At 39.4% G+C, this 23,592-nt stretch overlaps 1 protein-coding gene across 8 annotated transcripts in view; it reads right to left on the bottom strand.

The window, feature by feature from the left end:
• The window catches only part of LOC135103715 (mucolipin-3-like), a 374,712-nt gene that overhangs the window by 79,087 nt on the left and 272,033 nt on the right, over positions 1–23,592 (bottom strand). For all 8 annotated transcript variants that reach the window (XM_064010341.1, XM_064010342.1, XM_064010338.1 and 5 more), the window contains one exon: positions 22,486–22,635. In XM_064010341.1, coding sequence (XP_063866411.1) covers positions 22,486–22,635 — 150 coding nt within the window. The remainder of the gene's footprint in view (positions 1–22,485; positions 22,636–23,592) is intronic.

Here is a 23,592-nt window from a genome sequence, read left to right as displayed (position 1 = left end):
CAAGATCTAACTCCCCTCGTGACTTCTGGCATCTAGCCAAAAATATCTCCAATAACTTTGCTTCTTCTTCTTTCCCTCCTCTACTTCAACCAGATGGCACCACAGCTATCACATCTATTTCTAAAGCTGAACTCTTTGCTCAAACCTTTGCTAAAAACTCTACCTTGGACGATTCTGGGCTTGTTCCTCCCTCTCCTCCACCCTCTGACTACTTCATGCCACCTATTAAAATTCTTCGCAATGATGTTTTCCATGCCCTCGCTGGCCTAAACCCTCGGAAGGCTTATGGACCTGATGGGGTCCCTCCTATTGTTCTCTGAAACTGTGCCTCCGTGCTTGCACCTTGCCTAGTCAAACTCTTTCAGCTCTGTCTGTCAACATCTACCTTTCCTTCTTGCTGGAAGTTTGACTACATTCAACCTGTTCCTAAAAAAGGTGACCGCTCTAATCCCTCAAACTACCGTCCTATTGCTTTAATTTCCTGCCTATCTAAAGTTTTTGAATCTATCCTCAACAGGAAGATTCTTAAACATCTATCACTTCACAACCTTCTATCTGATCGCCAGTATGGGTTCCGTCAAGGCCGCTCTACTGGTGATCTTCTGGCTTTCCTTACTGAGTCTTGGTCATCCTCTTTTAGAGATTTTGGTGAAACTTTTGCTGTTGCCTTGGACATATCAAAAGCCTTTGATAGAGTCTGGCACAAAGCTTTGATTTCCAAACTACCCTCCTACGGTTTCTATCCCTCTCTCTGTAACTTCATCTCAAGTTTCCTTTCTGACCGTTCTATTGCTGCTGTGGTAGATGGTCACTGTTCTTCTCCTAAATCTATTAACAGTGGTGTTCCTCAGGGTTCTGTCCTATCACCCACTCTCTTCTTATTATTCATTAATGATCTTCTAAACCAAACTTCTTGTCCTATCCACTCCTACGCTGATGATACCACCCTGCACTTTTCCACGTCTTTTCATAGACGTCCAACCCTTCAGGAGGTAAACATATCACGCAGGGAAGTCATGGAACGCCTGACTTCTGATCTTTCTGAAAATTTCTGATTGGGGCAGAGCAAACTTGGTATTGTTCAATGCCTCAAAAACTCAATTCCTCCATCTATCAACTCGACACAACCTTCCAGACAACTATCCCCTCTTCTTCAATGACACTCAACTGTCCCACTCTTCTACACTGAGCATCCTCGGTCTGTCCTTTACTTATAATCTGAACTGGAAACTTCACATCTCATCTCTAGCTAAAACAGCTTCTATGAAGTTAGGTGTTCTGAGACATCTCCGCCAGTTTGTCTCACCCCTCCAGCTGCTAACTCTGTACAAGGGCCTTATCCGTCCATGTATGGAGTATGCTTCAAATGTCTGGGGGGGGTTCCACTCATACTACTCTTCTAGACAGGGTGGAATCAAAAGCTTTTCGTCTCATCAACTCCTCTCCTCTAACTGACTGTCTTCAGCCTCTCTCTCACCGCCGCAATGTTGCATATCTAGCTGTCTTTTCATGCTAACTGCTCTTCTGATCTTACTAACTGCATGCCTCCCCTCCTTCCGCGGCCTCGCTGCACAAGACTTTCTTCTCTCACCCCTATTCTCTCCACCTCTCTAATGCAAGAGTTAACCAGTATTCTCAATCATTCATCCCTTTCTCTGGTAAACTCTGGAACTCCCTGTCTGCTTCTGTATTTCCACCTTCCTATGACTTGAATTCCTTTAAGAAGGAGGTTTCAAGACACTTATCCACCAATTTTTGACCACTGCTTTGACCCTTTTATGGGACTGGCATTTCAGTGGGCATTTTTTTTATTGGATTTTTGTTGCCCTTGGCCAGTATCCTTCCTACATAAAAAAAAATAAATAAAAATAAAAATATGAGATATTTTTGAGAAAGTATAGAGAGGGGGTGCAACAGTTTGTGCCAAGTTATAAAGTGAAAACTGGCAAGTATGAAAGGTATAATGCCAGGTGTATAGAAGCAAAAAAGAAAAAGGACAGGGCATGGGAGAAAATGATAAGAAAACTGAACAGAAATACTAGGGAAGAATACAGAAAGACAAGGAATGAATATGGCATGATAAGAAGGGAAGAAGAATGGATGGATATTAAAAAAATGCAGAGAACAAATGGAGGAATATGGGATATAATTAACAGCTTGATGAAAGGAAGAAAAGTACCAAGGGAATGGAAAAGAAATAAAACATTCCCAATATACACAGAGGGAAGTAAAATGGAACCATTAAATTACAGACCAGTGTCACTAACAAGTATTGCAAGCAAGCTCTGTGAAATAGTAATTAATGATAAATGGACAATATTTAGAAGATGAAAAGATAATTACACAAAAGCAATCTGGGTTCAGGAAAGAGAGATCCTGTGTCACAAATCTACTGAGCTTTTATACGAGAGTAATAGATGGAGTACAAGAGAGGGATGGATGGGTTGATGCAGTATACCTGGATCTCAAAAATGCATTCAATAAAGTTCCCCACAAAAGCCTTCTATGGAAACTAGAGAATGGAGGAGGACTAAAGGAAGCAACATTGAGATGGATGGAGGATTATTTACAAGTGAGGGGAAAAAGGAGAACAGTAATCAGACACTAATTCAAGTTGGCGTGGAGTGACAAGTTGGGTACCTCAAGGATCTGTGTTGGCACCTATTACGTTTCAAACACAGTGGAACCTCAGTTACTGAATGTCTCCCTTTTCAAACAACTTGTTTTTCAAACAAAAATTTTAACTCATAATTGCTTTGGTTGCCATACCATAATTTCGGTTTTCAAAAAAAGTTACTTGATTTCAAATACTACAAGACATAGCAAAAGCAGCCATTTATTACTAATTTATAGTTTCCATAAAAATTACCTACGTTTTTCTATATTTTGTAGGAGAGACACAGAGACAGCAATCTAATCTTTGAAATACGTTAAATGTGATCCTGTTGAAGAATTTGAAGAACCTTGATGTAAACAAACAAGGTTCAGCACTCAGGAGTTATCCTGAGCTTCCTGTGGCTCTCTCTATGACCCACAACACCATAAGTACTGCACAACTGCATTTTCCCAGTAGTTTTTTCCAGCAGCAAGATGTCTAAGTGTTGTGATCACCTTAATTTTGGCATTAAGTGGGTTGCTCCTCTCTGTGTCACTCTGTAAGGATTCCCTCACTAGATCGGTGATAAAGACCTGCATAGTCTAAACGAACTTTTGAAAAGTTCTGTGTCACTAAGTTTATTGAATACATCCTTTCTGGATAAAATAAAAATTCTAAGCTGAAAATGTGGAGCAGCCATCTTAGCAGTGGGAATGTTGGTCATTACCCACTAAGACTTGGTGGATGGGTGTCTGAGAATGGATTAATCTATTTTACACTGATTCCTATGGGGAAAATAGTTTTGGTTTTCAAACATTTCAGATTTTCAACAGCATAAAGGAACAAATTAAGTTAAAAAAACCAAGGTTCCACTATATATGTAAATGATATGACAGAGGATCTAAATAGTTATATAATCCTTTTTGCTGATGATGCAAAAATAATGAAAATAATAAAGGATGAAAATGACTGCAAGGAGTCACAAAAGGATATTGACAAGATACATGTATAGAGCCAAAGATGGGAACTAGAATTTAATGCCACAAAATGATACGTGTTTGAAATAGGAAAAGTAAAGAGAGACCTTCATGTAATTACAAAGTGGGAGTAGAAATAATAATGAAAAGTAATGAAGAAAAAGATTTGGGAGTAATGATTCACACACACACTATCACCTGAAAGGCACATAAATGAAATATTCGGCTCTACATACAGCTTGTTAACAAATATTAGGGTAGCATTTAACTATTTAGGTAAAGAAATGATGAAGAAAATTATATTAAGCATGTCCTAAATTGGAAAACACAGCAGTAGTTTGGGCTCCACACAGAAAAAAAGATAAACGGAAACTGGAAAGAATACAGAGGATAGTGACAAAGATGGTGTCAGAATTGGAAGACTTAAGCTATGAAGAAAGACTTGAAGAGATTGGATTACCAACACTACAAGAGAGAAGAGAAAGAGACTTGATCACATTGTACAAATTAGTAAACAATATAGAAAAAATTGACAGAAATTACTTGGTACCACAGATGGAGGAGGGAGAGAGATGGATGAAGGGACATGAGAAGAAAATAAAGAGTGAATGTTCGAGTGACATTAAGAAATACAGCTTCCTGTATTGAACTATTGAAATCTGGAATTATTTGAAAGAAATGTTGGTTGTGGTAAGCAGTGAACAAGTGTTTATAGAGAAACTGGATAAATATCGTTATGGATTTGGGACAAAATGAGATTTGTCTCATGCCCTGTACAATGCAACTAGCTAAATACACACACACACACACACACACACACACACACACACACACACACACACACACACACACACACACACACACAAACACACACACACACACACACACACACACACAGACATATGAGAAGAATAAATTGATGCTAGAAATAAGTATGTTGAGATAATACGAATGGAGAGAAGAAACTATGAAAGAGATATAATAGATAAGTGTATAAATGAACCCAAACTATTCTTTAGGGATATTAATGGGAAGATAAAGAAGGAAGTTGTATCTAGATTGAAAGTTGAAGGAAAAATCTATGAAGATGCACGGGACATGGTGGAGGTTATGAACAATAGTTTCAGATCAGTAATAACTGTGGAAGGAGAGTTTGATGCTGGAAGGGATAAATTGGTGAGGAATATACTAAGTACAGTCCCAGTCAGTTATGAGAAAATACTTAAGATGATGGAAGAACTTAATGTAGATAAAACAACTGGTCCAGATGGAGTATTATACTGGATACTGAAGGAATATAGAGAACAACTGGCTGATAAAATTCACAATCTAATGGTGACATCACTTTCACAGGGAAGAATACCGAAAGATTGGAAGAGAGCAAATATTACACTAATATTCAAAGGCAAAAATAAGGAAAACCCACTAAATTATAGACCAGTGTCCTTGACTACTGTTGTAGGAAAACTATGTGAAAGAACAATAAAGGAAAGATGGATGGAACACTAGAAAATGGAATAAAGTTTTGGTAAACTGTCAATTTGGATATAGTAGGGAAGATCATGCTCCATGAACTTATTGTCCACTTATTTGAGGGTAATTGATATTGTGCAGGAGAGAGATGGATGGGTGGATGGTGTCTATTTAGACTTGAAGAAAGCATTTGACAAAGTACCACACTGATGATTGCTATGGAAGATAAAATTTATGGAAAAATTGGAGGAAGACTGCTAGAGTGGATGGAAGATTATCTGGATGATAGAGAGATGAGAACTGTAATACAAGACCAGAATTCATCTTGGCAGAAAGTAACTAGTGGTGTCCCACAGGGGTCAGTGTTAGGACCAATAATGTTTATAATATATGTGAATGACATAAAGGGGGATTTAATAAACACCTATAAAATGATAAATGGTATGGAAAATGCAGACAAAGAACGTTTTATAAATTTAGACACAGAGTACAGGGGCACACAGTAAGAAAGTGAACTGTAGAAGAGACATCAAAAAGTACAGTTTTCCTCTAAGAAGTGTGAACAAATGGAATGAACTCAGTGAAGACATTGTTAATGCTGTAACTGTCCATGCTTTTAAGACCAAACTGGATAGATATAGAGACAGGATACTATGAGATTACTCCCCTCCCATAAATCACATTTAAATACAACTAGATAAACACACACACACACACACACACACACACAGAGAGAGAGAGAGAGAGAGAGAGAGAGAGAGAGAGAGAGAGAGAGAGAGAGAGAGAGAGAGAGAGAGAGAGAGAGAGAGAGAGAGAGAGAGAGAGAGAGAGAGAGAGAGAGAGAGAGAGAGAGAGAGAGAGAGAGAGAGAGAGAGAGAGAGAGAGAGAGAGTTTTCAATGTGATGGTAGTACTGCACAGCCTTAGTGCTGTATCACATCAGATGTGAGGACAAAATACACACTCTTAGGGATTTTGGTGAAACTTTTGCTTTTGCCTTAGACATATCAAAAGCTTTTGATAGAGTCTGGCCCAAAGTTTTGATTTCCAAATTACTTTCCTATGGCTTCTATCCTTCTTTCTGTAACTTCATCTTAAGTTTCCTCTCTGACCATTCTATTGCTGCTGTGGTAGATGGACAATGTTTTCCTAAATCTATTAACATTGATGTTCCTCAGGGTTCTGTCCTGTTACCCACTCTCTTCATCAATGATTTTCTAAACAAACTTCTTATCCTATCCACTCCTACCCTGATGATACCACCCTGCACTCTTCCACGTCTTTTCGTAGACATCCAACTCTTCAGGAATTAAACAGCTCATGCAGGGAAGCTACACAATCCCTGACTTCTAATATCTCTAAAATTTCTGATTAAGGCAGAGCAAATTTAGTAATGTTCAATGCCTCAAAAACTCAATTCCTCTTTCTATCAACTCAACATAACTTTCCAGATAATTATCCCCTATTCTTCAATGACACTCAACTGTTCTCCATCTTCTTCATGGAACATCCTTAGTGTGTCCTTTACTTATAATCTTAAAATGAAAACTTCACATCTCATCTATAGCTAAAGCAGCTTCTATAGAGTTAGGTGTTCTGTGTTATCTCTGCCAGTTTTTCTCACTCCCCCAACTTCTAACTCTGTACAGAGGCCCTATCTGTCCATGTATGATGTATGCTTCACATGTGTGGGGAGTTCCACTCATACCAAGAGATGCAACACTGTAGCAATGAGAGAGTGGCTGAAGACAGTCAGTTATAGGAGAGGAGTTGATAAGATGAAAATCTTTTGATTCCACCTTTTCTAAAAGAGCAGTATGAGTGGAATCCCCTCATACATGTAAAGCATACTCTGAACTCAGGAGGAGGCAGTAGGTACCTGCCGAAATGATAATTACTCCCAGTGAGGTCTAAAGCACTGGATCAGGGGATGTTGTGAACTTATCATTAAACCCAGTTGTGACCTCACTGAGTATTTCCCTTTCTGTCTCACAAAACAAGGGGGCAGTCACAGCCTGCCCTCTAAAGACAACTCTCTTGCTTCACACAAAACTACATGCACCTAATTACACACACACACACTTCATTAAAAATTAAAAATTATCATGGTGACTCCTACACCAGCCTTAGCGTCTCCATCTCGGGAGGGGACCACAAATGTTAAGTATTTGAGAGTGACAGAGTCACTCTCAAACTAAATTTATGTGGTGTATACCTCTCCCCTAACTCCTCTGACTATAAGTGGAGCACATTCTGACTCTCTTCCCTTTTGTTGAGATCTCCATTCTTGGAGACTTCAATGTTCACCAACAGCTTTGGCTTTCCTCTCCCTTCACTGACCATCCTTGTGAACTAGACTTCAACCTCGCCATCCTCCATGACCTAGAGCAATTGGTGCGATGCCCTACTTGTATTCCTGACCATTTTGGAGATATGCACAACATACTTTACCTTTTCCTAACCTCTAATCCTTCTACTTATGCTGTTACTTTCTCTTCTTCGTTAGGCTCCTCCAATCACAATCTCATATCTGTATCTTGCCCTATTGCTCAAATCCTTCCTCAGAATCCCCCTTAGCAGAGGTGCCTCTGGCATTTTGCCTCTGCTAGTTGGGGAGGACCTGAGGTGTTTTGCTGATTTTTCTTGGAATCACTACTGCTTCTTTGTCAGAGACCTGTCTCTGTGTGCTGAGCACATAACAGAGGTGATAGTGTCTGGTTTTAACTAAACCTTCCAAACCTTGGTTTAACACAACCTGTTCTCATGCTATACATGACAGAGAGGTGGCCCACAAAAGGTACTTGAGCCTTCCAAGACCTGAATCTCATGTGCTTTATATTTCTGCCCAGAACCATACCAAGTTTATTCTCCAACCAGCCAATAATTCCTTCATTAGTAGAAAGTCTCAAAATCTTTCAAGATCTAACTTCCCTCATGACTTCTGGCATCAAACCAAAAACATCTCCAATAACTTTGCTTCTTCTTTCTCTCCCTTATTTCAAACAGATGGCACCACTGGTTTCACATCTATCTCTAAAGCTGAACTCTTCGCTCAAACCTTTGCTAAAAACCCTACCTTGGACGATTCAGGGCTTGTTCCTTCCTCTCCTCCACCCTCTGACTACTTCATACTACCTATTAAAATTCTTTGCAATGATGTTTTCCATGCCATCTCTGGTCTAAACCCTTGGAAGGCTTATGGACCTGATGAGTCCCTCCTATTGTTCTCTGAAAGTGCGCCTCCATGCTTGCACCTTCTCTAGTCAAACTCTTTTGATTCAGTCTGTCAACATCTACCTTTCCTTTTTGCTGAAAGTTTGCCTACATTCAGCCTGTTCCTAAAAAGGGTGACCATTCTAATCCCTCAAAATACCATCCTAATGCTTGAATTTCCTGCCTATCTAAAGTTTCTAATTTATCCTCAACCAGAAGATTCTTAAAAATCTATCACTTCACAACCTTCTATATGATCACCAGTATGGGTTACGTCGATACTGCTCTACTGGTGATCTTCTGGCTTTCTAGTCTGAGTCTTAGCCATTCTCTTTTAGAAATTTTGATGAAACTTTTGCTTTTGCCTTAGACATATCAAAAACGTTTGATAGAGTCTGGCACAAAGCTTTGATTTCCAAACTATCTTCCTATGGCTTCTATCCTTCTCTCTGCAACTTCATCTCGAGTTTCCTTTCTGACCATTCTATTGTTGCTGTGGTAGACAGTCACTGTTCTTCTAAATCTATTAACAGTGGTGTTCCTCTGGGTTCGGTCTTGTCATCCACTTTCTTCCTATTACTCATCAATGACCTAAACCAAACTTCTTGTCCAATGCACTCCTATGCTGATGATACCACCTTGCACTTTTCCACATCTTTTCATACACGTCCAACCCTTCAGAAAGTAAACAGTTCATGCAGGGAAGCCACAGAATGCCTGACTTCTGATCTCTCTGAAATTTCTGATTGGGGCAGAGCAAACTTGGTATTATTCAATGCCTAAAAAACTCAATTCCTCCATCAATCAACTCGACACAAACCTCCAGACAACTATCCCCTCTTCTTCAATGACATTCAACTGTCCCCTTTTCTATATTGAATGTGTTCGGTCTGTCCTTTTCTTATAATCTAAACTGGAAACTTAACATCTCATCTCTAGTTAAAACGGCATCTATGAAGTTAGGTGTTCTGAGATATCTCCACCAGTTTTTCTCATTCCCCCACAGCTGCTAACTCTGTACAAGGGCCTTATTTGTCCATGCATGGACAGACTGAGGATGTTCAGTGTAGAAAAGGAGAACAGTTGAGAGTCATTGTAGAAGGGGGGATAGTTGTCTGGAAGGTTGTGTTGAGTTGATGGAAGAAGAATAATAAGAAGAGAGTGGGTGATAAAACATAACCCTGAGGAACACCACTGTTAATAGATTTATGAGAAGAACAGTGACCATCTACCACAGTAGCAATAGAATGGTCAGAAAGGAAACTTGAGATGAAGTTGTAGAGAGAAGGATAGCTGTAGGAGGGAAGTTTGGAAAATCAAAACTTTGTGCCAGACTCTATCAAAAGCTTTTGATATATCCAAGGCAACAGCAAAAGTTTCACCAAAATCTCTAAAAGAGGATGACCAAGACTCAGTAAGAAAAGCCAGAAGATCACCAGTAGAGTGGTATTGATGGAAACTATACTGGTGATCAGATAGAAGGTTGTAAAGTGATAGATGTTTAAGAATCTTCCAGTTGAGAATAGACTGATCCTCAGTAAGAAGAGCAAGAAGATCACCAGTAGAGTGGTATTGAAGGAAACTATACTGGTGATCAGATAGAAGGTTGTGAAGTGATAGATGTTTAAGAATCTTCCGGTTGAGGATAGACTGAAAAACTTTAGATAGGCAGGAAATTAAAGGAATAGGATGGTAGTTTGAGGGATTAGAACAGTCACCCTTTTAAGGAACAGGCTGAATGTAGGCAAACATCTAGCAACAAGGAAAGATAGATGTTGACAGAAAGAGTTGAAAGAGCTTGACTAGGCAAGGTGCAAGCATGGAGGCACAGTTTCAGAGGAAATAGGAGGGACCCCATCAGCTCCATAAGCCTTCAGAGGGTATGGAAAACATTATTGCGAAGAATTTTAACAGGTAGTCAGAGAATGAAGGAGAGGGAGGAACAAGCCTTGAATCATCCAAGGTAAAGTTTTTAACAAAGGTTTGTGCAAAGAATTCAGCTTTAGAGATAGATGTGATAGAAATGGTGCCATCTGCTTGAAGTAAAGGAGGGAAAGAAGAAGAAGCAAAGTTATTGAAGATATTTTTGGCTGGATTCCAGAAGTCAAGAAGAGAGTTAGATCTTGAAAGATTTTGACACTTTCTATTAATGAAAGAGTCTGGCCAGTTTGAGAACAGACTTGGCACTGTTCCGGGCAGAAATATAGAGCACATGAGATTGTGGTGATGGAAGGCTTAAGTACCTTTTGTGGGCCACTACTGTATCATGTATAGCACAAGAACAGGCTGTGTTAAACCAAGGTTTGGAAAGTTCAGGTTGAGAAAAAGAGTGAGGAATGTATGCCTCTATGCCAGACACTATCATCTTTGTTATGCGCTCAGCACACAGGGACGGGTCTCTGACATGAAAGCAGTAGTCATACCAAAGAAAATCAGCAAAATACCTCCTCAGGTCCCCCTAATTAACAGATGCAAAATGCCAGAGGCACCTCCACTTAGGAGGACCCTGAAGAGGGATTAGAGTGATAAGACATAATACAGATACGAGATTGTGATTGGAGGAGCCCAACAGAGAGGACAGGGTAACAGCATAAGCAGAAAGATTAGAGGTCAGGAAAAGGTCAAGAATGTTGGGTGCATCTCCAAGACAGTCAGGAATACGAGTAGGATGTTGCACCAATTGCTCTAGGTCAAGGAGGATAGCAAAGTTGAACGTTAGTTCACCAGGATGGTCAGTGAATGGAGAGGAAAGCCAAAGCTGGTGATGAACACTGAAGTTACCAAGAATGGAGATCTCTGCAAAAGGAAAGAGAGTCAGAATGTGCTCCACTTTGGAAGTTAAGTAATCAAAGAATTTCTTATAGTCAGTGGAGTTAGGTGAGAGATATACAGCACAGACAAATTTAGTTTGAAAGTGACTCTGTAGCTGTAGTCATATAGTGGAACTCGGAAGATTGAAGAACGTGGGCAGGAGAGAAGGTTAAGTCGCTGTGCACATAAACACAACATCCAGCTTTGGATTGAAAATGAGGATAGAGAAAGTAGGAGGGAACAGAAAATGGGGTTATGTCAGTTGCCTCAGACACCTGTGTTTAAGTGAGGAAAAGAAGATGAGATTTAGTAGAGGAGAGGTGGCGTTCTAGATTGAAAATCAGTTCCAAGACTGTGAATGTTGCAGAAGTTAGTGAAGAAAAAGTTGAGGGGGTGTGTCAAGACACTTAGGGTCAATATCAGAAGAGCAGTCTGACCTGGGGACATTTGTGGTGCCCTCCCTAGATGGGGACTTTGAGGCTGGTGTAGGAGTTGCCATGAAAATTTTGAATTTTGAGTGAAGGGTGTGTGTGTAATTAGGTGCTTATAGTTTTGTGTGAAGGAAGAGAGTTGTCTTTAGAGGGCAGGCTGTGCCTGCCCCCTTGTGTTGTGAGACACAAAGGGAAATGTTCATTGAGTTCACAGCTGGGTTTGATGATAAGTTCACAGCACCCCCTGATCCAGTGCTTTAGACCTCACTGGGAGTAATTATCATTTCGGCAGGTGCCTACTGCCTCCTGACAACAGGCTGTGTTAAACCATAGTTTGGAAGGTCTAGATTGAGAAAAAGAGTGAGGAATGTACTCCTCAATGTCAGACACTATCACCTCTGTTATGCACTCAGCACAAAGAGACAGGTCTCTGACACGGAAGCAATAGTCATTCCAAGGAATATCATAATAATATCTCCACAGGTCTCCCCCTATTAGCAGAGGATGGTCCAGAATACAAGTAGGATGATGCACCAGCTGTTCTAGGTCATGGAGGATAGCAAAGTTGAAGGCTAGTTCACCAGGATGGTCAGTGAAGGGAGAGGAAAGCCAAAGCTGGTGGTGAACATTGAAGTCTCCAAGAATGGAGATCTCAGCAAACGGGAAGAGAGTCAAAGAATTTTTTATAGTCAGAGGAGTTAGGTGAGAGGTATACAGCACAGATAAATTTAGTTTGAGAGTGACTCTGTGGTCATAACCAGATGGTGGAAAATTCAGAAGATTCAAGAGCATGAGCATGAAAGCAGGTTAACTCATCGAACACACAGATGCAACATCCGGCTTTGCACTGAAAATGAGGATAGAGAAAGTAGGAGGGAACAGAAAGGGGCTACTGTCAGTTGCCTCAGACACCTGTGTTTCAGAGAGGAAAAGAAGATGAGGTTTAGTAGAGGAGAGGTCGTGTTCTACAGATCAAAAATTAGATCTAAGTATGCTTCACACATATTTGGGGGGTTCCACTCATACTGCTCTCTTAGATAAGGTGGAATCAAAAGCTTTGTGTTTTATCAGCTCCTCTCCTCTAGCTAATTGTCTTCAGCCTCTTTCTCGTCACTACAATGTTGCATGTCTTGCTATTTTCTACTGTTATTTTCATGCTAACTGCTGTTCTGATCTTGCTAACTGCATGCCTCCCCCCCTCCCATGGCCTCAATGCACAACTCTTCTTTCTCTCACCATTATTCTGTCTACCTCTCTAATGCAAGAATTAAGCAGTATTCTCAATCATTCATCCCTTTGTCTGGTAAACTCTGGAACTCCCTGCCTCGTTCTGTATTTCCTCCTTCCTGAACTCTTTCCAGAGGGAGGTTTCAAAACACTTATTCTTTAATTTTTTGATGACTGCTTTTGACTCTATTTGGGGACTGCCAACTCAATGGGCCTTTTTTTCTTATAATTTTTGTTGTCCTCCTACATAAAAAAAAATAAATAAAAATAAACAAATAAATAAATAAATAAATAAATAAATAAATAAATAAACAAATAAAAATATAATATTTCAAACTACTGACCAACAGCTTCAATTTCCTGTCTTTCTTAAGCTTTTGAGGGTATCCACAAGAGGAAGATTCTTAAGTACCTATCTCCTTGTGTAGATAGAGGGGGTTTTGATCCATGCTTGACCACTGTGGTGAAATTGGATGATACTCTTCCTTTTCCTTTGGGATACTAAATGCTTGTCTGTGTCTATTATTAGAGATTACAGTTCTGCACCAGTTAAAGTGGATATGAGGCATTCTGCATTAGAAGGGCCACTTGTACCAAAATAAAGAAAGTGAGAAAAATCTATTTAAAGCTTGACTTTTGATAACAATAACTTTCTCATTATATATGCTATGACAATAAACTTGGTCTCAAAATGGCCGGTAGACTATCAAAATCATGATGGCCTCAAAAAATGTTTGAAATCATGATATTTACTACTCAGTTTTTGCATATCTTTTGTAAAATGCGTTATGGTTTCAGAAGTTCACCAAAGTTTGAGTGCACTTTGCTCTGAATACTGCACACAATAATGATAATTCATAAATAATGGAACATAAAAACACAAAATAACAATAGTAACAATAGCATAAAGTGGAAAAATGATGAAGAAACTGGGCAATGACTTAAGGACCGCTTGTCCAGTTACTCGTACTAATACAAAGCAGAAAGCTTGGAGTGTCCTTTCTGTCTCAACAAAGACATGAAAATAAAATTCTGAATTTTCCAAATTACAACACCAACTCATCCTGGATGGGCAGCCCTTCTAACATGGAATACTGCTCAGCAGCATTGATGGTCATAAAAATTATCCTCTCCTTGTATAGATTTTTGACCTTACTGACAGGATACTGATCTACTCTTGGGTGAAAGTTAAATCCTCAATAGAATGCTATAAACACTTATTTCAGTTTTGGCCAGGGTGACATAAGTGGCCCTTCTAATGAAGGATGTCTCATATCTCAACAGATAGAGATTTCATGGCTTTGTTCCACTCTTTTGCAGTCACAGCTTTGTTCCCCATGGATCACAACCTAGGACTTATATATAGAGCTTTGCTCTTTGCTAAGACCTCTATATGAACCCTAATAAACTGTTTCTATAAGAAATGCCTCTCTTAATAGAAATTTTCTTTTGGGTCTTGCTACTGTTTGTTGTGTTAGTGAGCTTCATGTGCTTTCACTAGAGGTGTGTCATTCTAGAAGATGGACTTCCATGACCCTCTCCTTACTTTCTGAATTTTTGGATGAGACACAGGCTCAATTTTTTTAAATGTAGTGTTTGTATTTACTAATACTGATGTAGCCATTTTAGATTTTTAAGCACTGTTCCATCTCTGCACTTCAGGTTAGGTTGACCAAACTCCAAGAAATTGTACTGGAAATGTTGGTGTGAACTACTACTCCTCAACAGCAAACCCCAATGATATATATATTTTTTTTTTGTAGGAAGGACACTGCCCAAGGGCAACAAAAATCTAATAAAAAAAAATGCCCACTGAAATGCCAGTCCCATAAAAGGGTCAAAGCAGTGGTCAAAAATTGGTGGATAAGTGTCTTGAAACCTCCCTCTTGAAGGAATTCAAGTCATAGGAAGGTGGAAATACAGAAGCAGGCAGGGAGTTCCAGAGTTTACCAGAGAAAAGGATGAATGATTCAGAATACTGGTTAACTCTTGCGTTAGAGAGGTGGACAGAATAGGGGTGAAAGAAAAAAGTCTTGTGCAGCAAGGCCGTGGAAGGAGGGGAGGCATGCAGTTAGCAAGATCAGAAGAGCAGTTAGCATGAAAATAGCGGTAGAAGAAAGCTAGATGTGCAACATTGCGGCGGTGAGAAAGAGGCTGAAGACAGTCAGTTAGAGGAGAGGAGTTGATGAGATGAAAAGCTTTTGATTCCACCCTGTCTAGAAGAGCAGTATGAGTGGAACCGCCCCAGACATGTGAAGCATACTCCATACATGGACGGATAAGGCCCTTGTACAGAGTTAGCAGCTGGGGGGGTGAGGAAAACTGGCGGAGACGTCTCAGAACACCTAACTTCATAGAACCTGTTTTAGCTAGAGATGAGATGTGAAGTTTCCAGTTCAGATTATAAGTAAAGGACAGACCGAGGATGTTCAGTGTAGAAGAGGGAGACAGTTGAGTGTCATTGAAGAAGAGAGGATAGTTGTCTGGAAGGTTGTGTCGAATTGATAGATGGAGGAATTGAGTTTTTGAGGCATTGAACAATACCAAGTTTGCTCTGCCCCAATCAAAAATTTTAGAAAGATCAGAAGTCAGGCGTTCTGTGGCTTCCCTGCGTGATATGTTTACCTCCTGAAGGGTTGGACGTCTATGAAAAGACGTGAAAAAGTGCAGGGTGGTATCATCAGCGTAGGAGTGGATAGGACAAGAAGTTTGGTTTAGAAGATCATTAATGAATAATAGGAAGAGAGTGGGTGACAGGACAGAACCCTGAGGAACACCACTGTTAATAGATTTAAGAGAAGAACAGTGACCGTCTACCACAGCAGCAATAGAACGGTCAGAAAGGAAACTTGAGATGAAGTTACAGAGAGAAGGATAGAAACTGTAGGAGGGTAGTTTGGAAATTAAAGCTTTGTGCCAGACTCTATCAAAAGCTTTTGATATGTCCAAGGCAACAGCAAAAGTTTCACCAAAATCTCTAAAAGAAGATGACCAAGACTCAGTAACGAAAGCCAGATCACCAGTAGAGCGGCCTTGACGGAACCCATACTGGCGATCAGATAGAAGGTTGTGAAGTGATAGATGTTTAAGAATCTTCCTGTTGAGGATAGATTCAAAAACTTTAGATAGGCAGGAAATTAAAGCAATAAGACAGTAGCTTGAGGGATTAGAACGGTCACCCTTTTTAGGAACAGGCTGAATGTAGGCAAACTTCCAGCAAGAAGGAAAGGTAGATGTTGACAGACAGAGCTGAAAGAGTTTGACTAGGCAAGGTGCAAGCGTGGAGACACAGTTTCGGAGAACAATAGGAGGGACCCCATTAGGTCCATAAGCCTTCCAAGGGTTTAGGCCAGCGAGGGCATGGAAAACATCATTGCGAAGAATTTTAATAGGTGGCATGAAGTAGTCAGAGGGTGGAGGAGAGGGAGGAACAAGCCCAGAATCGTCCAAGGTAGTGTTTTTAGCAAAGGTTTGAGCAAAGAGTTCAGCTTTAGAAATAGATGTGACAGCAGTGGTGCCATCTGGTTGAAATAGAGGAGGGAAAGAAGAAGAAGCAAAGTTATTGGAGATATTTTTGGCTAGATGCCAGAAATCACGAGGGGAGTTAGATCTTGAAAGGTTTTGACATTTTCTGTTAATGAAGGAGTTTTTGGCTAGTTGGAGAACAGACTTGGCATGGTTCCAGGCAGAAATATAAAGTGCATGAGATTCTGGTGATGGAAGGCTTAAGTACCTTTTGTGGGCCACCTCTCTATCATGTATAGCACGAGAACAAGCTGTGTTAAACCAAGGTTTAGAAGGTTTAGGAGGAGAAAAAGAGTAAGGAATGTATGCCTCCATGCCAGACACTATCACCTTTGTTATGCGTTCAGCACACAAAGACGGGTCTTTGACATGGAAGCAGTAGTCATTCCAAGGAAAATCAGCAAAATACCTCCTCAGGTCCCCCCAACTAGCAGAGGCAAAACGCCAGAGGCACCTTCGCTTAGGGGGATCCTGAGGAGGGATTGGAGTGATAGGACAAGATAAAGATATGAAATTGTGATCGGAGGAGCCCAACGGAGAAGAAAGGGTGACAGCATAAGCAGAAGGATTAGAGGTCAGGAAAAGGTCAAGAATGTTGGGCATATCTCCAAGACAGTCAGGAATACGAGTAAGGTGTTGCACCAATTGCTCTAGGTCATGGAGGATAGGAAAGTTGTAGGCTAGTTCACCAGGATGGTCAGTGAAGGGAGAGGAAAGCCAAAGCTGGTGGTGAACATTGAAGTCTCCAAGGATGGAGATCTCTGCAAAAGGGAAGAGGGTCAGAATGTGCTCCACTTTGGAAGTTAAGTAGTCAAAGAATTTCTTATAGACAGAGGAGTTAGGTGAGAGATATACAGCACAGATAAATTTAGTATGAGAGTGACTCTGTAGTCGTAGCCAGATGGTGGAAAACTCGGAAGATTCAAGAGCGTGGGCATGAGAGCAGGTTAAGTCATTGCGCACATAAACGCAGCATCCAGCTTTGGATCGAAAATGAGGATAGAGAAAGTAGGAGGGAACAGAAAAGGGGCTACTGTCAGTTGCCTCAGACACCTGAGTTTCAGTGAGGAAAAGAAGATGAGGTTTAGAAGAGGAGAGGTGGTGTTCTACAGATTGAAAATTAGATCTTAGACTGCGAATATTGCAGAAGTTAATGAAGAAAAAGTTGAGGGGGGTGTCAAGACACTTAGGGTCGTCGACAGAAAGGCAGTCCGACCTGGGGACATTTATGGTTCCCTCCCCAGATGGGGACTCCGAGGCTGGTGTAGGAGTCGCCATGATGATTTTAAAATTACTAGTTTTATGCAACAGGAATTTATATTAAAAATATTAAAATCTACCAAAGTGTTACTATGCAGAAAAAAATGGTATGCATCCTCTAAATTAATAGATTTTGGCATTCAAAATGCTGTGTTTGGGTGGGTTCAGGAGACTGCATTTGCAGCTCAAGAGTTATGGTTTCTTTACTGGAAGTGTCCACTGTGAATAACAAGTCCTGGTATTATTTTACTCTTTCAAGGGTCTCAATATGGTTTTTCTTACCCTTATCAGATAGAGCTTCTCATTCTGAGTAATTTGAATCCCATATATATATCAACTGCAAATTGCTTATAATGCTGACAGCAATTTTTTAAGTTTAATTAGGTTAAGTTAGGTTTATTTTGGTTATGGGGCATTCTTTTTGACTGATATTGCTTCTAGAGCAAGCACAATCATTATTTGTTACTATGAGGGTTAAGAAAATATCAGCAGTAATATTATAACTCCCATTTATCAAGTATTGTAAAACCTCCGACTCATCCCCTGGATGGTGATTCCACTGGCCTCAACATAGGTGCATGCACTTTAAATTTTTAAAGTACCATATTTGATAGCTTATAAGATGTGTGTTTTTTCCAAAAATGGTCTCAGAAAATGAGCCAGTGTCTTATAAGGCCAAGGTTCAGGTTTGTGGCAGTGGCTAGTGGTAAGTCTATAGCAACAGTGGCCCTTAAATCAAACCACAAACATCTTCGCATATGTAAACAAAGTGATGATCGCTTCTATACAACAAAAACAACTTTTTTTGCAAAGTATGAATGCATAACAGGTCATATTTACTGATAATTCACATAAAATAACATCAATCAAGAAGAAATTAAGTGACAACGCTTACATTGTATGTACCAAAACAAACTCGCGGTCGGTTACACACCAAACCTGGTGACATGCACAAGATTCACTGTATTCCTTAGTATGATGCCATTATTTTTTGAGATAAAAGACACCTTCATACAACTGAAATTGAAACTATCTTTTAACATTCTTACTTTGCATACATGTTCAACAAAACTCGAAGCTAATGAGAAACTATTGTTTTTTTTAGAAAAAGCTTTCTACCTTGAACAAAACAAAAGATTTTATAAGTGAAGAGAGTGTCATGATGTAGGGCAGCTCATGGTGATGGCCTGTACTGAATATTTCAAATAAAAATACATTGTAGAGAATAAGGTAAATCTATTTTCACACATCCTTATGCTTTGAAAATGTACAAAAGTATTACAACTATAATTATGTGTAGAATGATGATAAAAAAATATGATGTACAAATTTTATGACCCCTCTGGGCTCTGACAAAGTCACTGCCTATGCCATATTTGTTTACATCTCACAGCACAATTAGTCTAAGGACCAGTGTTGGTAGATCCTAGCAAATATTAAGGTTTTTAAATGTAAATTATTGGGATCTAATAAGGATCTGAATACATATGAAAGGGCTTCAAATGTTAGGTGAAACCCTTCACTGCATATTCAAAGCTTAAGCATGTTTATTTACCTTTTTTTTTTTTTTTCAATGCCTGCCCAAACTGAGGTGCATCTTATAAGCCCATGCATCTTATAAGCCATCAAATATGGTAAGTAGATGGATTTTCATGTTTCTTTTAACCCTTTCCTTCCGGCGCTTAAATTATTTTCCCGTTTTGTATGACGGCTAAAAATGGTAAACCTAGAAATTGTCAGAAAATTGTTTGAATACTAATAATTATTTTCTCTTTGTTATTCTGAATACAATGATATACTTTGTAGCTCGATGTGACCTCTGAAAGTTGAGTTTATGCCTTATAAAGGATTCCTCCTCCTCCTGCTGTGTGATTCGTCATCCAGAAACAGCCCGGAGAGCGATGACGCCACGCGCACACACACTCTCTCTCGCTCTCTCTCTCTCTCTCTCTCTCTCTCTCTCTCTCTCATCTTGGAGGGGAAATTGTACACTTCCAATGAGAGAGAGAGAGAGAGAGAGAGAGAGAGAGAGAGAGAGAGAGAGAGAGAGAGAGAGAGAGAGAGAGAGAGAGAGAGAGAGAGAGAGAGAGAGAGAGAGAGAGAGAGAGAGAGAGAGAGAGATTTCATCCCTTTTCACATCAAGTTTCAGGCAAATAACATTCTCTCTCTTTCTCTCTCTCTCTCTGACAAGTTACCTTCTACCATTTTATTATAAAATCGAAGATAATGAAAAAAATTAACATGAAAGAATGATAGGTATCATCTCTCTGTTCTGATAAAACAGGTGGATCCTGTAAATCATTTTCCGAGTCCTCACTAATGTCTTCGCTTTCTTCAGCTTCTTCTTCTAAATATTCACTGTCACTGTCTTCAAACTCAGAAGCACTGCTAAATACATATGTTGTGTCCTGCTCCATGGTGAGTTATGATCTGAGATCCTTGGCTCTTATCAGGAGGTCTCTTCACACTTATCATAGTCCTTTCCACCCGGCGAGTGCTTTCCACCCGGTGGGTCGCTGGGGTTGCCAAGTGTCACCCGGAGAAAGGGAAAATAGCTTAGTTACCGCTAAATTTCCAGAGCTAGTGACAACACTACATGTGAAAAACATGCCAGACACTTCCACTCACACCATCTGACTCGAGAAACCGCGCTTGGACCTCAAAATTGAGGCGCGAAAATTCTTGATTACCGGTATGATCGCCGTCGCTACGGACGCATTTTTGCAATCGTATATATACGACTGCCGGAAGGAAAGGGTTAATACTGTACACAAAGGAATAACTCATGCATCTCCACATATATGTTCAGTGAGAAATGCTTTCTATATTACACTATAACTATACACTAGAACTATTAACAGTATTACATGAAAAAATAGGTCTGCCCTTTGCCTCCAATCAAGCCACTCTCACAATCGCTCCAAACATCACCATACAATCACAGATTTCTTCACTATTAGCTACTGCTGGAAGGAAAATGCAAAAGTCAATCTTGTAAATGAGAAATAACAAAATTCAGCAACTTTTCCTCATCTCTGAGGAAACTAGAGCTGGCAACCTATGTGCAAAGTTTGGTATTTACTAACCCAATGCTGAAGCTAGCATCCAGCGTTTAACGAATGTGACTGTGGGGTTAGTAAAACCAAATACGATTGTGGGGCTTGATGCTTTGTAATCACTAATACCACATTTAAAAAAGCAGGCCATAACATCCATGTGATGTGTCCTTGAACAAGATAATTATTCCTGCTCTTAATCCCTAAAGGACCACCAGCGGTGGTGATTTTTGTCTTGCTAGGACTGGCCCTCCAGCACTAAACATCAAAAATATATCTCTATTCACACACTTCTTAAACTTAGTCTACAATGGAAGAATGAATGAAATAGACTTTGTACTCAACATCAAGTTGTCTTCTTCCTATCAATGCCATCCATTTGTCTCTATGTGCAGTGGCTATGGAGAAACAGCAAGTTAAAGAGGAGAGACTTTTGGGGGGAGCAAATCACTTGTCAGCCATGCATCTGTTTTGCCTGACTGGATGTGGCTAGCAACTAATGAAAACAGGCATCCTGAGTCTTTTTCACACATGCTAAACAGTTTTATCAAGTTCCTGTCCTATTGAACTCTCACAAAGACATATAGCAAGTAGTTGAGTGCAAGTGGGTAATACATGTGGCGTTGAGGTGTGAGGGCAGGAACGAATGGGGAGGAAATCAGTCTCATCAGAATCACTTTCACTGTGTTTGGTCATGGTGAGAGTGGGACAGACTGAGAGATTAGCCTAAGTAGCTCACAGGTAATGTCAGCAAAGGCTGAACTACAAAAATTCACAAAAAGTAGTGAAATTTAACATAAAAATCGCAAAACGGTTATGACCACCTCTGGTCTTCTCTTGGTAAAGTGGCTATAGCCACCTCTGGTCCTTTAGGGATAAAGGAGTTTGCTGGGAAACAGGAAGAAGGCAGTCTTCTTTGCCCAGTTAGAGATGCCTGTGAATATCTGCATATATAAAGATTTTCACCCTGCCTGATCACATTTTTGTTATAACTTCAGAACTAAGATGAGCTGTTCATCATCATATCCTGTCAATTTGTCTTTGTTTAGTAATTTAGAGGGCTTATGATGATGTCTCTGAGGAGTGTTGCCTTGTAAATGTAAGTGCTCATGAAATTTGGGCAGTGGTTATCAGGATCTTATTCTGTAAGATTTGGAGTTTAGCTCTGATTCTAAAGGTTTGGTACTTTCTCTTTAAGGCCAATAGTAATGGGTCTGAGGGTGGTTAAATGAGGTCTTTGTTTGGATGATCAATGAGATTGATAGTTTTGAGGATCTAGGAAGATAGCAGTGTGGGCTTTAGTTGTTTGGAGATCAGTTCTGTATTGGGGAGCAACATCCTCCCACTTATATTTATATGTAATTATGTATGGATAATTAGATTATATAACAAAATAGATTATTAAAGTAAAAAATATTTTTTATGAATATATAATATCTAATTACATATGTTCCTTTCCTCCATCCCCTCTATGTTACATGTTACTTGTGTCAAAAATTAAGTGAATGATCATGACACACATGGTGGACATCCCCTGTGTATGTGCACAGATAGCAGAGAAGCCATTTTTTTCTCTCCTTGGTTCAGTCATTTCTCATGGGAAAGAAAGTAAAGTTTAAGGAAATTATTTCTAGGGAGATATAGATCTGTTTTTTTCTGTACTGGGTAGGGAATTTAGGTATAGGTATTTATAGATGGATAATTAGTTTGTGTAATAACAGCTTGAGTGGGTGACATTTAAGTATATAATGCCAAACAACTCACCTTACATAATGACAAGTTCACAAAAAGACCTTGATAGATGGAGGGAATTTTCAGATATAATGTTTTTTTCTTCACCCTAAACATTTCTATTATATTGAGGATTTACTATAGTATTCTTTATTGTATTCTGAGAAAACAGATATCAGGAACATACCTTACTCTCCAGGCCAATCTTGAGACAGGAGCCTAGTATGATGAAAATGTCATTTATACATATAAGTAGGTACCACAAGTTGACAAATTCCATGCGTTCCTCCAGGCTTAGCTCCTTGCCATACTGTTGTCTGAAGAACAATACAGTCGTCTGCAGAAAAGAAATATGTCTTTATAATACTGCACTTATAGAAATGTTATTATTCTTTACATCACTATGCTACACTTCCTGATAAAAAATGGTGACTCAGAGATTTACATACTGGTAATGAAATGCTATTTATTGTGAGATGGAGAAATGAAAAATCATTTAAAGATTTGATTTATTTTTTTTACATGAAATAGTAAAGAAATATTCTGAATATTTTAATAATAAAATATACATAGAATTCATAACTATTTGTTGCAAATTGCAAGCAATTTTCAAATACAAAATTACAAATCAGGGAGTTTTACTTCACTGTGTGTGTATCTTGCTTGTAGCTCTCCATCTGTTTTTCACATTGCTTGCTTACCAAAGTAACCTATGGGTATACCAAAATCTCTAAGTTATCAACAAGAAGGAGACAACTTTCTAGAAGAAGAAAGAAAACAAGTGGAGAAAGAAATGATGCATGAGTGATGCCAGTGTTGGATCATAAGTCCTGTGGATCCTGTACACCCCATATTTTGACCTATGTTGCTCAGGATATTCCAAGAATTATTTTCCCCTGTTCCTCCCACTTTTCAGGAGGCATCTTTCCTCACTGCAATGAATACTGGTTCAAAAGACTTTCAGAAAACTTTGCACTCCCTGAACAAAGATACCAAAAAGTATTCAGTGAATAAGAACATAGCAAGATTAAGTAAGAAGCTATCATAAATACCACAGGATATGCTGTAGGAGAATTTCACAAGAGATCCTGATAATAAAGAGGACCTTAGACAACTCTGGCAGCCTCTCAAAGAGAAAATACCCTAAAGAAGGCCCAGGAGGTTGAAATGATAACTTTATGACACAGTGAAACCTGCACGCTTATAATAAGGAAAACTTGTAATTATGAAAATATGAAAATAGAACAGAAGACACATCTAATGATATAGAAAGTAATCTTACACCTCTCCATCT

The sequence above is a fragment of the Scylla paramamosain genome, chromosome 9 (assembly GCF_035594125.1).
Source record: "Scylla paramamosain isolate STU-SP2022 chromosome 9, ASM3559412v1, whole genome shotgun sequence".
In the NCBI taxonomy this organism is placed as follows: domain Eukaryota; kingdom Metazoa; phylum Arthropoda; class Malacostraca; order Decapoda; family Portunidae; genus Scylla; species Scylla paramamosain.
Note: the sequence above shows the minus strand (reverse complement) of the source record. Positions and strands in the feature narration are given on the sequence as shown.